The 16,428-nt window shown below is 41.4% G+C and overlaps 1 protein-coding gene across 2 annotated transcripts in view; it reads left to right on the top strand.

The window, feature by feature from the left end:
• ANTXR2 (anthrax toxin receptor 2) overlaps positions 1–16,428 on the top strand; it is a 182,290-nt gene that overhangs the window by 85,817 nt on the left and 80,045 nt on the right. The window contains exon 11 of one of the 2 annotated variants that reach the window (XM_019534308.1): positions 5,740–5,835. The exons of the other annotated variant lie outside the window; for it this stretch is intronic. Within the exon in view, the coding sequence (XP_019389853.1) occupies positions 5,740–5,835 (96 nt within the window). The remainder of the gene's footprint in view (positions 1–5,739; positions 5,836–16,428) is intronic. 2 annotated transcript variants of the gene reach the window in all.

Below are 16,428 nucleotides of genomic sequence, written 5' to 3'. Positions count from 1 at the left end.
CTTTTATATATACTGGTGTTTCATTTTAATCACAGAAAAACACATATTTTGAGGGTTTTAATCAGAGAATTTAGGATTTTTTGACAGAGAAAAACCAGGCTTCATGGTGATGATGCTCCACACTATCTGCATCTCTTTTTCAAAATCCTAGATCCACTCATGACAACAGGGTTCCAATTAATAGCATAGGTGGGACCACAGTGGTGGCGCACAATCTGCCTGAACCTGTGTAGACGGAATCTCAAGACTTTAACCAGGTGTTGGAAGACTGTGCTGGTCTCGATCCTACTGATTGGAATCGTGTTCTAATTGGGTTACAAGGAAAAAACAAATTAGAACCTGGTCCGATGGCACAAGTGTATTTAGAGTGTGGACTTGTTTCCTTAACTCGAGTAGTGGCTGTGCACGAGAGAACACTTAAGTTCTTGTAGGAAGATACATTTTTGCTAGGTCACTATGCGCAGTATCAAGGGCATTCAGAATATTTTGTAAGGAAAAAAAAATCCTAAATTTCTCTAAAACTTTCTCTAAATCTTAAAACTTGGCTTTAGTGTAACTTTATTTTCAGGTTTGTAAATATAAAGAACAGTGGAATCTGTTACTCTTATATTTCTAAACATTCAAATCTTGCTGAAATCAGATGGAGTTGTGAAGACAGAGGGCAGAATTGCGGGGGGGTTGTTTGTTGAAGGGAGAGAAAAGTAATGTGAATTATATTAATATTCTGCAAAGTACAAGCTAGTTCATCTGACTTGACTTTATTCCTTGGCTGACCTTATTGCATGTGATTTCCAATGAGATATTAATGTCTGCAGCCAGTTAACTTGGTGAAGAAATGTATATTTCAATTCTTGAAAAATTTAGAGTTTGAACAATTTTGGGTGTTGATGTTATGTCCAACCAAACTAAATTTTAGGGAAGGGAGCCTGAATCTGCTTGGAGTCAGGCAGATTCTGATTCAGCGGAGCTCACATTGTGGTACTTAGACAAAACCTTTTTAAGATTTGCAACTCTTTTTCTTTTTTTTTTTTATTTATTTCTTTTTTTAACCCTATCTCCCAATCTTGTATCAGTGTCTGGCAATGCAACATCTTGATTCCATGATCTAAAGACACAGCAGTCATAGGAAAGTGCTTCATTATGATATGAAATGTACTGGTGTTCTCTTTATCTTCCTCTTTCTCATGTAGGTGAAGGGACAGCTGTATTAAAACCAAAAATTTACCTTTACCCTATATAAAAAGTGCACAGAAAAAGCAAACTGTTAAATTACCCCCCCAGAGCTACAGTACTGATTCCTTTAATAGGTATTCTCACCTTTACTTACATGTTGTTACTTTGTGGTTCAAAGATCCAACAGGAAACAGAATAGCTACAGATGTGCAGTGACAAGAAAGCCAGCACTTTTGCTCATCCTTTTTGTCTTTTTAAACACACTGCAGTAAAGGAAGTGTTACACAAGTAGAACTCGTGTTTCCATAGTAGCAGATAGGCAACTGCCTGGAAATGGGTCACTGCTAGAATTGTTCTGCTAATTCTAATTGCTGAGCAGCTGATGGTTAGCCTGGTGCAAGAGAGTTAAAAGTTTATAACCTCCCCCAGTAAACAGATATTGCTGCAGAGAAAACAAGGAGTGGCAGCTAGGCCTGGACATTAGTTCCTAATATTAGCATCTTAAATGGTCACTTTATATAACATGGGTTGTAAATAATGTTCAACTCGATTCTGTTGCCATTTATACCAAATTTTCCACAGTGTAACTTCTTTGACTTCAGTAGAGTTACTCTTGTTTTATATCAACAAGTGTGGGAAATCTAGCCATATCTCTTTACATTTTCTTTCTCCTTGATTGGAATTTGAACAGAGTTTATGCACAAAAAACACACCACCATTTTTTCTCTCCTTGGTGTTGGTAAAATTTCTGCTTGTCTCATGCACGTTAGCAGAGTTTGCCAGTGGCTGCATTTTACCATTGTATAAATGAGGCTGTAACCACCTGCACAGATTTTAGATTCTGTTTCCCCCCTTGTGGTGGGCTGGGATCACTCAGGTGCATAACTGCTTAAAAAAAAATGCTGAAGAGGGTGACCCTCGTATTTGTTAGCTGAATAGTTTTGTGGTTAGAGCACATGTCTAGGGGAACCCCAGCTTCCCAGAAATTGCACCTCCAGCTTTGCAGCAAGCTGCTCAAACCACCAGGCTATAAGCCAGCACATTATAGCCCATAGACATGAGTCTTCTCTTACCTTTTGTTTGAAGGGCCCAGCAGGAGAGGGATTGTGGCTCAGTGAGACAATTACTGCCCTGAAATGGGATAGAAACTGTTAAGCTGCTGTTTTATCCATTGTATCCAGCAAATATTAAATACAGAGTTCAGAAAAGCCATTGGCTTCTCCTCTTGCTCTGTTTCTTTTGGCAGTTAGGAACCTATCTGGATGATTCTTCTTTACCACAGGGGGAAACAGAATATAAAATCTGAGTAGGTGCAAAAAAGGGGCATTTATGCATTACATTATCTGCATTCATGCATTATGCAATTAAGTAGGTAACAGCGGTAAAGATAAAATAACACGTGGCCCTAAGGGCCCCTCTATATATTCAGGTAAAGGTGTGATGGGATCTAATGCATTATCTGCACAGTATGTGGCAGGAGGCAGGATTGTGGGATTGTAAATCAGATCCTATCATGCCTTACTGCTAGGGACCCATTTAAATTGTGGTAAGATTAAACAATTTTTGCAGGTTGGTCATGGCATGAAGAACTAATTTCACACATTTCTCAGATGTTCTCTACCGGCTCTGTTCCCTAGCACTGATCAGCAGAGAGGTCCTGGTGTGGGGATGAGGGGGCAGCTGCCATCTTGTCTGTTGCCCTTCGTGTTGCCCCACCAGCTGATGCCTTCCCCCCAGGTGGGCTGTGAGGCCAGCTGTGGCAATGAGGACCACTGGTTCCTGTTGGGGAGGCAGCTTTTTATTTTTATTAAATTTTTTTTAAGTTGATTTTACAGGCAATACCAGATCTTGCAACTTCTGCAAAATTGTGAATTGAACAGACCCCTACTTACTGCTGGTGGAGGAGGGGTCCGATCCGAGGCTCCCCCTACACCAGCAAGAAACAAGCTCCTGTGGCTGGGGGTCTCTCTCAGCTGTGGGAGTGCATAGGTCTGCTAGCCATGGGGGCACATGGCCATACATTCAATTAATGGCATGATGGGAAGTAGCTACAAACATATTACACCTTTTGGATTTTCTCCTTTTATCATGCCCTGAATTGATTGAACACATGTCTGGGTGACCACTTAAGGCATGGTTAACTGGCAGATGGATGCCTACATCCCCTGCAGAAGGGAGTCTCCACCCACCACCACCTGTCACTTCCTCTTGATGGTAGTGGTCTTAGTCTTCCCAACCTTGGGGATGCCTGGCTTGGCCTCTTCCACCAATGGAACATGCGTCTTCTCTGTTGCTAGGGCTCTGTATTTGTTCTCTGGGCAAACTGCTGCCAGTGGAGACTTCTGCTTGTTGCCACAGGTCACAGGCTTCCAACTTCCACCTTTCTTCTGTAGCGCTGCCTCTGGTAATCCTTCCTCCACTGCCCTATATGTCTCCTTCAGCCATGAATCGATGGAGTCCTCATGGTAGAGGATACTTCATAGCCTTGCCACCTCTTCCTATAGCTTTCTTGCCTGCTCCCTGAGGGACACCACCATAAGGCACTGCTCATATTGCACACTCCCTCACCTGGCTGTTGCTGAAAGGAACCTGCAAGCTGCAGTCTCCACAACACCAAATCAGAACCTGGGTGAAAGCCTCAACTGTGAGCCTGGACAGACACCTCACTGGTGCAAGCAGAGGAAGAGCTGGCAGTGGCAGTGGCTCTGGCACATTTCTTTGGTTCTCTTAATCCTCCGCCTCTCTCTTCCTGACCCTCTTCCAAGCAGGCCTTCCTTAAACTCCCCTGTAAGTTGGCCTGTTCACTGCTCCTTGGTCCTGAAAGGCTTTGTTTTCCCTGCTTACCTGCTTCTTTTCACCAAGTTTACAGTGGAAGAAGGTGAGAAAGTTTCTAGGCAAACTCCTTAGTGAACTCCCCCTTGCTCTAGATTCTAGGTAAACAAGTATTAAGTATTGGCCTAACTGCTGAGTTTTAGCTACTTAGACAAAATATATGTAGGTTAGCTTCTCTTAATTAAAGAAAGAGCTTACCTGAAAAGCTCCCCTTCAAGAGGAGGGGGGCAAACTAACCTGTGGACTGACTTGAACTGTTTGCTTCTCCTGTTTGCTTCTCCTGTTCACTTGCTTGCAAGGGCTTTGGAGTGTAGAAAACCTCTGGACCCTGAGGATTGCAGCTGTTGTGTGGGTGTGGGAAATCCCCAAGACCAGAGATTTGCGGTGATCCTGGAACACTCCCCTGCAGCGATATGTGTGTTCCTCGTGTTCCCCTGCAGTGATCCTCTGGCCCCAGGAGTTTCTCTGCAACCCCAGAAAACAGGGATCACTCAGATTTGCTGTAGCAGCAATTCCTCCAGCCTCAGGGGTATATTTGGTGCCCCCATAGCTGGGAGCCCTTCAACTGGGAAATGTGGGGCTCCCACCTGCAGGAGCTTCCTGATGCAGGTAGGAGAGTCCAGAATCAGGCTCCCCCTATACCAGGTGTGATGGGATCTAATGTGCAATCCCACGATCGCATCTCCTGCCAGGCACTGGCATGGTAGGACGTGCGATTTTGTGACTCACACATTAGATCCCATCATGCCTTTAGCTTCACGTGTAGAGGGGGCCTGAGTATTTGCACCGTCCTCTGAAACGGTTAGTATTGGCACTGTCAGGGACAGTTTAGGAAGTCCAGAGCACTGGCTTCGATTTGACCACCATTCTTATCCAGCCTGGCAGTTCCTATGTTCTTTTTTATTAACTCCCCTGCAGGACAGGTTGAATGTTAAGGTGACTTATTTTTAGAACATAAAAGCCCATAATAGAGTTGTTGTATTTCCAAAAGGAAGTACTAAATGTCAGCGCAGTAACAAAGGTGCTGTAGGGACACATGTATGCACCCAGCAATTACTTTCACAGTAGATGCCTTTTGATTTAGGCCACTGACCCCTCTTGCCTCCATGTTATTCCTTATTCTCTTGTCACATATGCCATCTATTTCCATGAAGATACTATGATTTACACTGATGTAAGTGAGAGGAGACTCAGGCTTGTTATCTCTATTGGTCTCACTGTTTGTCTTATTTTAAACCCTGGTCCAAAAAATGCAGAGTTAAACACACAGTTTTCAGAGTTTTGAATTTTTCAAATTAAGATATATGGCATATTGGAGGTTGTATCCTTAACACTGTTGATGTACTGATATTCTCCAGAGCCAAGAAAGTTTGTGGAATAAAAGGATACCAATTATACCTTTTTAATATCTAATCTTCCCCGTTTTGTAGTTGCTTGCATTATCTGTGTAATTCTGCTAGTCTATGCTGTGTCTTTATTTAGGGGTCTCTTGTGACATAGTGATGCCCATGGATGAAAAGGGAAATTGCAGGGTGTCTGAAGCTGACTCTCACATTAATTCAGCTTATAATGAACCTGATCCTACTTGTGTCTGAAGGAGCTATGTCTGAGTAAGGTCAGTGGGAAATGGGCCCACTGAATAGTCACTTTCTCTATGGAAATCTATGTGTAGCTATGTCTGAAAAAGAATTATTCTCCAATGACTGTCTTTTTTTACTTCTCCTTTCTCCACAGTCTAATGGTATAGCAGCACTTATCGCTGTTCTTATACTGTTACTTTTGGTGGCTCTTGGTCTCTTCTGGTGGTTCTGGCCTCTTTGCTGCAAAGTGGTAAGTAAAAAGAAAAAAATGTCAATATCTAGCTGGTATATCATTTTACAAAACATAATCAACATTTTCTTGAAGTATAGATTATTTTTTCAAACAGTTCTTGAAAATAAGTAGTAAACCAGCATGATAGCTGTTTAGAATGGGCTATATAAAAGTGTATATAATATCAGATACAAGTTTAGGGTTTATCATTGGTATATTGTAAACCCCAGAAGAGGTCAGTTTCAACATAAGCAAGTAACTGTGCTTTTTACAGTGCTGGCTTTTCTGACAGAAATCTAAGTAGAGATGAACAAGGAGAGGATGGGTGCATCTCCTATTGGCTTTCTCCTAAATGAGCAGATGTGCTATATTTCAGTGAAATCTTTGATAAAAGCCTTTCCTCTTTTATTTGATAGTTGCAGACTATAATGGTGGGCAGATGTTACCATGAAATCAAGGACCACTGTAAAAGCACCAGCAATAAAATTGATATTTGTAGTCCATTATGGAAGTCTAAGTTGGAAATCCTTTATTTTTCTATTAATCCCTTGCAAAAAAATTAAATTTTCATCCTGAACATGTTACATCTAGTTTCATCTGAATAATGAACAGTCTTTATCTCAGCAGCAGTCAACAATGATGCTTCAATAGGTCTCCCTTCATTTCCTCACATCAGGGGTTTTATTTTTGTGGAGGGTATTATCTGTTCAGTTGGTCTGCAGTCCTAAGGACATGCTGATATGTTGCAGTCTAGCATAATATTCCCTCCACTTGGTCTTGGTTTAGGATTGGTGTCTACTGGAAGGCCATGAAGCAGTGTTCCCTCTAAGCTGTGTTGCGCACCTGCGTGGCCGCACACACTGCACAGCTTAGAGGAAACGCTGCCGTGAAGGAATCACCATTCTCCATGCATTCTCTGAAACTGCTGGTGAAGCCTCAACAATGAAATAGGTGCAAGGCCTTAAACACGATGTGGAGCAGGAAGGCCTCCACCTTCAGTAGAACCACTGTGCTCTATGGTTCTTGAGAACCCATCTGTAATGAAAGAATGCCTCTCATCCCACTTTCATAGGATTGTTCCAGGAAGGCATCCTTTCGTCATTTAGTCTTTCAGAAGCCTCTAGCCTGTGGGTTTTTCCACAGCATGAAGAAAGGTTTCTTATTTCCTTCATTTTTAAAAGAATTGCGTCATTCCTGTTCAAATGAGTGGTATGAACTATAGTGTCAGGTCTGTAAGTAGTCTTTTCCAAGACAGTATTATGTGGGATACGATGATGCAGAGAGGATTGATGGTTGTGACCTTCCACCAGACTTTACATTTCGCATCCAACAGAAAACCAAATTTTCCAGGCTTCAAAGTCTAGCCCTTTTAAAAAAGTATAAATTAAAAAATCTTGTTGACTTGAAGTGTGAATTTTCTTGCAAGATCCCTAGTGAGCAGGATTCTTAAAAATATGATTACATTCAAGTTATATTTTGCTGGGTTTTTTACAGTCTATTTACAGTGATCAGCACATCCTTTCTCGACAGCTGCCTTCTCTAACAGAGGCCTGTTGACTCTCATCCTGTTCCTGAGTTTTCAAGCTTTCTATTTTATTTAAAAGACAAACATACTTATCCTTGAGTTGATTGACATCAGGAAACCCTAATGTTCCTTTAGGTCTTCAAAGCTCTCAGAGCTGTTTAACTTTTTGTGACTAGCTGAATGTGGATGTCAGTCAGAATAGAGTTCATTCACCTCTTATTTATATAAACCCAGAATCAATCTTTTTCAATTGAAGGAGATGCATATCACATCAGATTCAGTTACACATGTCACTAACTATTTGCCAAATTGATGTTTTTCAGAGTTATGCTTTTGCATACTTACTGCAACACTTAAAATGTGAGAAATGCTTTTTCCAATGGTCAGCATTAGAAAGTCAGCTTCAGCTTACAGTGCTGTCCTGCTATAGTATTTTGCTTTAGTTAGAGCAGTAAGTAGTGGCAGTATCTTTAATACATGTGAGCTGTTGTAACTATGTTTATGGGTCTGATCACCCCACAATAGCCAAAGCTCTATTTGTTTCCAGAATGGAGCTCAGGAGGCACCTAAACACTGCCTGTCTCCCAGCAAAGGCCATATCATTAGGTATGCTCAGAGCATTCCCCATTCACTCTGATGCAGTTGAGCTTCATGTAAAGCCCAGCCCCAGGGCCACTCTCACTCAAAATATTATAGGTTGTGGTTGCAGCAAATAATCCTCCAGGTGCTGTTCACCTAGGACTCCAAGTCCTGCCTCCAGGTGGACCTGGTACTGATTTGGAGTCACAGAGTATAAGAACAGATCTTGCATTTGTCCCTGGACAAGTTATGTCTCTGTCCTGAAACAAGGGTATCCCAGGATTGGCATGCATATATATATCATTGTTCTTACCAGGATTTAGTGAGTATTGGAATGCACTGCCCCTTTTCTGCCATTGATTCAACGATGCAATCCTAGGACAACTGTTCAGATGCAGTTTGTGATGTCTTGGGATAAACTGTTAGTACTTTTTTTTTGTAAGCCTTTTCAGAATTTATCCTAGGATAACAATGTGGACATCTGAATTTTTGCACTTTGTCCCAGGAAAAAATGGTTTACCCCAGGACAAGTACAATGTCTATTTGTAGTTCCATAGTGTAATGTGTACATGGATAAGTATAACAGGGGGCTTTTAGCTGATTATTTTAAGAGAATATAAGATCCACATGATAGGGTCGCATTAAAGCTGAGACCCAGAGAAAAAATTCAGTAAAAGAACAGGTGGTGGGAAGACAAAGCAAAAGAGATTCAAAGGTTTGCCAACAGCCATGATATGTGTAGTTTCAGCAATACAACAAAAGCTGTATTTGGGCCAAGGACATTCTTTAAAGACAGCTCCACCATCAACATATGGTGAAAAGGGCACTTTCAAGAGCTCCTGAACTGAGATTCTGATGTTGAAGACAGTACCATCAAAGCCATCTCACAACACCCCATTAAGGACTGACTACCTTGCCGATCCACCAATTTACCAAGAGGCCTTAAACGTCATTAAGTAGATGAAAAACAATACATCGTCGTGTTGGAACACGAGCTGAAATTTATAAACAAGGTAGTAAAAACTCTTACCAACTACATCATTTTGAAAATCTGGAAACATAAACTGATTCTCCGCAACTTCAAAGATTCCGTAGTCATTTTCTTGTTCAAGAAAGGAGATAGATGTGCAGCAGTTATCACAGTATTGGACTCCTGTCCATAGCTGGGAAGATCCGTGTCTGCATTCTCCTCAGTAGATGCATATCCCTCACTGAGGAGATTGTACCTAAATCCCAGTATGGTTTCAGACCATTCAGAAGCACAGTAGATGTGATCTTTGTTGCAAGACAGCTGCAGGAGAACGGTCATGAGCAACACAGATCTGTTCATGGCCTTCATTGACCTGACTAAGGCCTTTTGATTCAATCAACAGAGAGGTCCTATGGAAAATCCTGATGAGATTGATATTAACAAATTTTGGTGAGCATCCAAGACTTCATCATGATGATCTGATAGTAGCCATCTTAAGAAACAGCTTGGAAGTGGGCCTTTTTGCTACTGGAACTGGAGTCAAGCAAAGATGTGTGATTGCACCAACACTCATTTCCATCTGTATCACAGCTATACTTCCATCTGGGAAGTCGGCATCCAGTATTGCATAGATGGGAATCTCTTTAACATTAACTGGTTATGCTCCAAATCCAAGATAACTAATATCTGTGTTACTGAGCTTCAGTATGTTGATGATGGTGTTGTGTGTACCTCACGAGCTTCAGGTCATTCTTGATTGCTTCTTTGAAGCATCCAGTGGGTTGAGTTTGGACTCATCAACCTCAAAAAGCCAAGATCCTTTACCAACTGACATCAAAACCAACCAGCAGCTCCTCCAAATATTACAGTTAGAGTACAGTCCTTGGAGAATGTTGAGGATTTCTCCAATTCTGGTACTTCCCCAAAAAGTAAACATAATAATATTCAAATGGGATAATCTGCTAGTACTGCCTTTGGATGTTTCTGAAATCATGTCTTCAATGATTATACATCAGGTCCTAAACCAAACTTCTCGTCTACTAAATTGTTGTCATCCCTTCTCTGTTGTATGGGTGTCAAACGTGGATGACATGTCAGAAACATTTGAAAACTTTAGAATGTTACCAACAGCAGTATCTTTGGAAATTCCTCCATATAAGCTGGAAGGACAGAAGAACAAATGCCAGTGTTCTTGCTCAAGAAAATGCAACCATTATTGAAAACATGTTTATTAGGGTTGTGTAATGCTTTGCTGGCCAATCAGAGGAGGGTGTGGGGCCTTGGGCAAATCAGCTTGTGTGTGGGCCTGCCACTGCCCTGGTCCCAAGGTGCTGACATGTCCCTGCATGAGCTGATTTTCCCCAGGCCCTGCACCAGAGCTGATCTCGAGGTGACAACTGGTCCCCACGTGAGGTGATTTGCCCTGGGCCCTGCACCCTCCTCCGATCACCTTTGGTGTGGGGCCCGAGGTAAATCAGCTTGTGCGGGGAACCGCCTTGGGATCAGGGTGGTGCCAGGTCCCAGCACAAACTGATTTTTCCCTGGGTCATGCACCAGACACAACCTGAGGAGGGTGTGGGGTCTAGGGCAAATTAGCTCCTTTTGGGGACCTGGCCCCTCCCCCAGGTGGCAGCACCAGCCTCCTGTGATCCAAGAGGCAGATTGGGAACCCACAGCCCTTGCAGCCCTCCTGGGGGTGTGGGGGAGCCCCCAGTTTTGCCTGCTGGATGACACAAGGCTGGTGCTGCTGTCTGGGAGCCTGCATCCAGCACCGAGAAGTTCAGTGCTGCTGCTGGCCTCAGCTGGCAGCACCAGCCTCCTGTCATCCGGCAGGCAGATTGGGGGCTCCTCCTCTACCCCTGGGAGGGCTGCGGGGGCTGTGCTGAAGTCCTTCCAGGGGTGTGGGCCTTCTGGATCACAGGAGGCTGCTGCTGCTGTCTGGGGCTATAGGTGAAACATTGAAACAGCCAAAGAGTTTCAATGAAACAAAACAAACCTCGAAACAAAGCACTGTTCCAGAAGTCAAAATGGAACAATGCTGTTTTGCACAGGCCTAATGTATATACAGCACCAGCTCTGTTGGACAGGGCATGTCCTGAGGATGCTTGACAACCAGATCCTATCCTTCCAACTCACCAATGATCACTGCTCTAGACATGGGCAAGAGAAGAGATTCAAAGTCACTTTGAAGGCCAATCTGAAGAAATGCAGCATTAACATCAGTACTTGGAAGATTTTAGCACTGAATAATCACCAATGATACTATGATGTATGACAAGGCATTGATCATTTTGAGTAAACTTGTTTTTCTATGGAGTTGAATAGATAGGAAAGACAAAGTGACAGAGATGTGACCGATCATCAGTAGGGTCTATTCCTTCCTTCCAGAACTATTTACCATGTCTGAAAACATACAGCTTTCAGATCAGCCTTATCAACCATCTCTGGACCTTATTTATAGGAAGACTGTCCTCCTCATATTAATTTTCTGAGTGGAAACCCCTGGCTTATTTCTGAGGGCCAGAGCCAGGTGACTGGAAGGGGTGGAGCCTAGGGGCAGATAAACCCAGCTCTGGAGCCAGAGAACTCAGTCTGACCCTGAGCGCTGTAGAGGAGTAGCTTCTGTCAGCATAAGCTGCTAGAAAGGAAGCTACAGATGTAGAAAGGTACCTTGAAGGTTGGGATGGAGCCATCTTATTGCGGATAGGATTTTCCAGTAATGTAGAGTCTGAGTTAGGGTTGAAGGCTTGAGTTAGAGACTGGTCGGGTTGTGTTTTTGTTTTGGCTTAACTGCAGGATTTGAGTGTGGCTTAAGTGGAGAAGAAGGCCACAGAGTGGTACCAGTGAGGTACTCTGCATTGGAGATGAAGCCAAGGTAGAGCCTTGCAAGGACCCAGGGGCCTGGTGGGTTGAGTGGACTGAAGCCAAGGAATGTTAAAAATGTAAAAGTGCCTGGTGAGTTGATGTCAAGACAGAGTCAGGGGCCCAGAGAATTGAAGCAGGGTTGAGGCCAGCTGCAAAGAATAAGACCCAGGAGGAATGGGTGTGGTTACAGGAGAGGCTGGAGGCCATGATTACTCCCAGTGAGGCATGAAATGGTTTTAGTTAATGGATTGTGGCTCCAGTGGCAAGAAGGACCCCAGCTAAGCTAAGTGAGTTGAGTTTGTTAGGCTGAGTGCAGCACCATCAGGCCCAATCTAGGACTCCAGGGGCACCCTCCTAAAACCCACATACAAAGCCTACATCAAGGCATGGCAGCCAAAGCAGTGAAGGGGTACCAGCAGTGAGAAGTCAGAAGTAGTTCAGCCACTAAGGGGTGCCAGAACCATTCTCAGAGGCTGATCCAGCTACAACAAGTGCTTGAAGGAGAACAGAGTAGTTACCAGTAATTTGAGTCCTTTGGGGGTGAGTTGCCTGCCAGTGTTTTCCTCCTGTCCACTGCCATGAAGTTCCTGGCACTCTGGAATTTTGCAGTTGAGAGGAAATTGTGGAAAACACAAGCTGCCTTGTGCACCCTTGGGAGAGGTGGGGTACATGTGTTCTGTAGGTTACGGCACTAGCTGTTAGGGCCTGAGCTCAGGTGCTTGAGGTGCACATGCATTTGCAGCCAAATCCTGAAGAACTTCAGTTGCTGATGATGAGTTATTTCTCTTTTCCTGTTGCCTTTCCCACTGATGAAAGGCAACTAAGGTGGTTTATCATGATGATATATTAAGGTTGAAATACTGATACTGCAGCCACTAAGATTTTGATTTAGCAAAGTACTTAGTGGAAGCTGAGGTCTATCTCTGTTTTAGTATGTGGTGAACTTTTGTTTTAAGACCTATTAACTTAAGTGCAGATATTTGTGGAATAAAGTATTGTGCAGACTGAATTAGGGGATGAGAATCTGGCCCTTTATGAAGGAAGGTGTTTGATGCATATTAATGTGATATTGTAAAAGCAAAAAAACCAAAACAGCCTGATTTCTGCGTGAGCAATAAAACAACAATGCTTTACATTTTAATATAATGTGCTTTTACTATCCATTGATGCTGTTTATTTGTTTCCTTTCTGAAATGTTGAAAGTGTTGTCTTTGGACTTACTGCTACAATGATGCCAAGAGCCAAACACACATTAATTTACACTATACATGTTAACAAATACAGACTCTTCCATAGTTTTTGTTTTGACAGACATTTCCTTAACTTGTTATGATGTGTTCTCTCAATCCTTCCTTTTTCTCCTCATCCAGCATTTTAGCAGTTTTTATTATTGCTGTTTCCATCTAGTTACTTACTGGCTTTGATGCAAATATTTTTGACCATTGATCACTTCTTCCAAATATTAGAGAAGGGGTGGGGAAAAATTCAGATCTGCTTATTTCATGGGACAGAGCAACAGAGAGGGCAAAAAAACAGCAACACCCAATGAAAAAAAACTGTGACATCATCTGAATTAGAACAAGAAAGGATAAAGATCTTGGAGACTGAATGAAAAGAAATGTCTGAGAATTGCAGAAGTTCTTGCTTTCTATTATCTGTAGGCAGTTGGTTTTCAACAGTTTAGATGACTTGGGCATTCTGTGTAATCATTGCCAGGAGCCAGCTCTGAAAATGTTACTTGATCCGCAGTCCATGAACAGTACCAGGTTGTTGTTTTTTTTTTAAAGGCAGTTCACTGTTGACAGTTCTTTCACTCTTCCCTGAATATCAGAGCATATGATTCCATCAAGCTGGCTTCAGGCTCTAGTGCTGACATTTCCTAATGCCCACATCACTAGAACATTTGAAAAGTGTTAATGAGCAGATCAAAAGGCCTGTTGCCTGAAGCTATTAACTTTCTTTCTTTCTTTCTTTCTTTCTTTCTTTCTTTCTTTCTTTCCTTCTTGCTGGCGCTCTCTCTCTCTCTCTTTTTCCAACTAAAGAAATGAATGAGATGCAGTCTTTCAGGTTGTTGGTGATGACAAAACAAAACAAAATTGGAAATGAATCAAACTGTACATATGGTTAGTAAGGCAGAAACATTCGCCCAGCTCTTTAGTTCAGGATTTAATAGTAAAATAAAATAATAACCTTTTGATTATGTCCTTTAAAATATCTGAAAAAAATTTTTATTTTACAAAAAAGCCTAGGTTTCTCAATTTTTAAAATTTAGATATCGGGACAGCTTTCTATTGACCTTACTGACCTTTAGCATTGAAACTAAAGGAAGTATTGATAATGCTCTGTGTGAGAGAGAGAAAGAGAGAGAGAGAGACAAAGCATGCAAGGAGCGTGTTGAAACATAAGGATGCAGACATTTATGTGCCACTTCTGTCAACAGGGCCAAATATCTGCTACTCAAGGCAGATTATTTTCTCACACTATTGTCACTTAATAATGGGATTCTTTTCAAACAAGCTTCGTCTTCTGAAGCTATTAGGAAATGCATCTAATTAATGTTTTAGCTAAATCCCTAGTTTATTCTACAAGGCAGCATTACTCTAGGGTCTGAGCCATTGTCCAAGAAGTCAGCAGAAAGACTTGCAATGGCTCACAGATTTACAAAGCTCACTGAAGTAAAGAAGGTCTTTTTGCCTTGATTTCAGTGGAATTTAGCTGCCTATCCCATTAAAATGGATGGGAATTTGGGCCTGCATCCTGAAACTAATATGCATTTTGGTGCATAAAGTTGATTCTGGTCTGAACAAGGAGAGATTCAGGAATATAAAACTGTAGAACTATAACGAGTGGAATGGCAGAATTATTATTTGTTTTTACTTAATATATATTTAAATAGCACTCAACCTTTTTAGGGATTCTTCCCTGAAAAGCTTGTAATCTTTATCAGGCACATATATAAATGTTAAGATAACATATAAAGCAAATATAGCATAAAGGGGGATGAGAGTTACAATAATCAAGATTAGACACGCTTTGTAATATTGAAAGAAGGTCTTAGCAGTTCTGACTTTTTGATTAGTTTTATTGGGAGTTAGGTACCTAGATGCTTTTTTTTGTAAGTCCTACTAGATTTATGTCTGCATCTTCAAGCACCTAAATATGTTTAAAGTCTGGTTCTTAAACCCTTTTGTTTCCTCAATTTGTCATCTGAGAAGTAGAGGCAGTAATTCTTTATGGCCTCTTGAGGATATAACCTGCATTAACTCGTAAATATTTATAAAGTGCTCTAATTTCCTGTTGTGAGAGAGAATATAGAAAAATTCAACCTTAAGTTACAAATATTTAGGGAAAATATCATTTTTGGCACATCTTGTAAGCACTGCTTCTGGACCTGAAGAGTTGTCTTTTAGATAAAAACCTATGTTTTGTTTTGCAATCTATTGAAGACGAGAGCTATTCTGGCATTATGATCTGAAATGAGTGTGGTAACATTTAAGTTAAACTGGCCAAGATATAAAAATATATATGTATCTCTTGTACATATGATGCTGTGAATTCATTCAGGATATTTGCAGGTACTGTTAAAGGTAATTAAAGGAGATGGAAGAAATAATATGCATGTAGTATTTTACATATTTAACTCGCTACTAAGGGGTTTTATAGATCAGTCATTTTATATGTGGTACAACCTCATTATGAATCCTCATAACAAACCACTGTGGGACAGAGAAATTCATTAGGGTGTGGAGTATATGCTGTAATAAGGTTATTCAGTTTATGTAGGGATTGTTTACAGTGGGGGATTATTATGAGGTTGGCCTCCAATATTAATCAAAAGTGTTTAGTACCATGACAGAAAACTAGTCTTTGTATCAGTCAAGTATTTATTTGGTTTTCTATACAATTTGGACATACCAAAAATAGGGTCTCTCCATATAGTGAAGCATTTATTTATTTTTTTTGCTGTTAGGTTGGCCTTACAAAGAGTCCAACTTTAGCTTGAGACATTTAGACTGTTTACCCTCATCTAATAATGTATTGGCAACTTTTTAAGTTTAATGGTGTTAGTTGTGGGGAGAGAGGGGTCTCCTGAAGATTCATGATATGCATGCAAATAAGAAAACAGAAAGGAAGAGCAGGGGAGGTCTGAGTACCTAAAATCTATTTGAGAGCTCATTTGACTATCTTTAGTTAAAGCACCCTCACCATCATTTTGAAATGCGGGGATGCTGATACACGAGGCACAGAGGCTGACTAGAGTGCACTAATTAGCATGCTCCAGCAGACTTGAGTAATTGAGTCTGCTCCAATGCATTTACAATTGCAGCATGTCAGAGCAGCCTCCCAGCACATCTACAAGCACCCTCTATTCATAACACTGAATTAAAGGCCACCACTAAGTTGAAACAAGATTGGAAAAGCCTTGTGTAGGGTAATAGAAAGCTTTTCTTAATAACATGAGAATGCTCTGCCATGTACTTCAGCCTATTAGTGTTAACTCAGACTGTTAACATCCATAGGCCAGAAACCTCATGAATAAGTACAGAGTAGTAATGAATCACCTTAACAGTAGAGATCCTTTTCCAGCAGTGATCTAAAAATGTTCATGCATATTGCATCACTACATAGGAATCCTGTTTTAAGCAGAGTCAGGGAGCTACATCTTTAAATG

This window comes from Crocodylus porosus, unplaced genomic scaffold (assembly GCF_001723895.1).
Source record: "Crocodylus porosus isolate Cpor-Errol unplaced genomic scaffold, CroPor_comp1, whole genome shotgun sequence".
In the NCBI taxonomy this organism is placed as follows: Eukaryota; Metazoa; Chordata; order Crocodylia; family Crocodylidae; genus Crocodylus; species Crocodylus porosus.
This window is presented reverse-complemented; position numbering and strand designations above follow the sequence as displayed.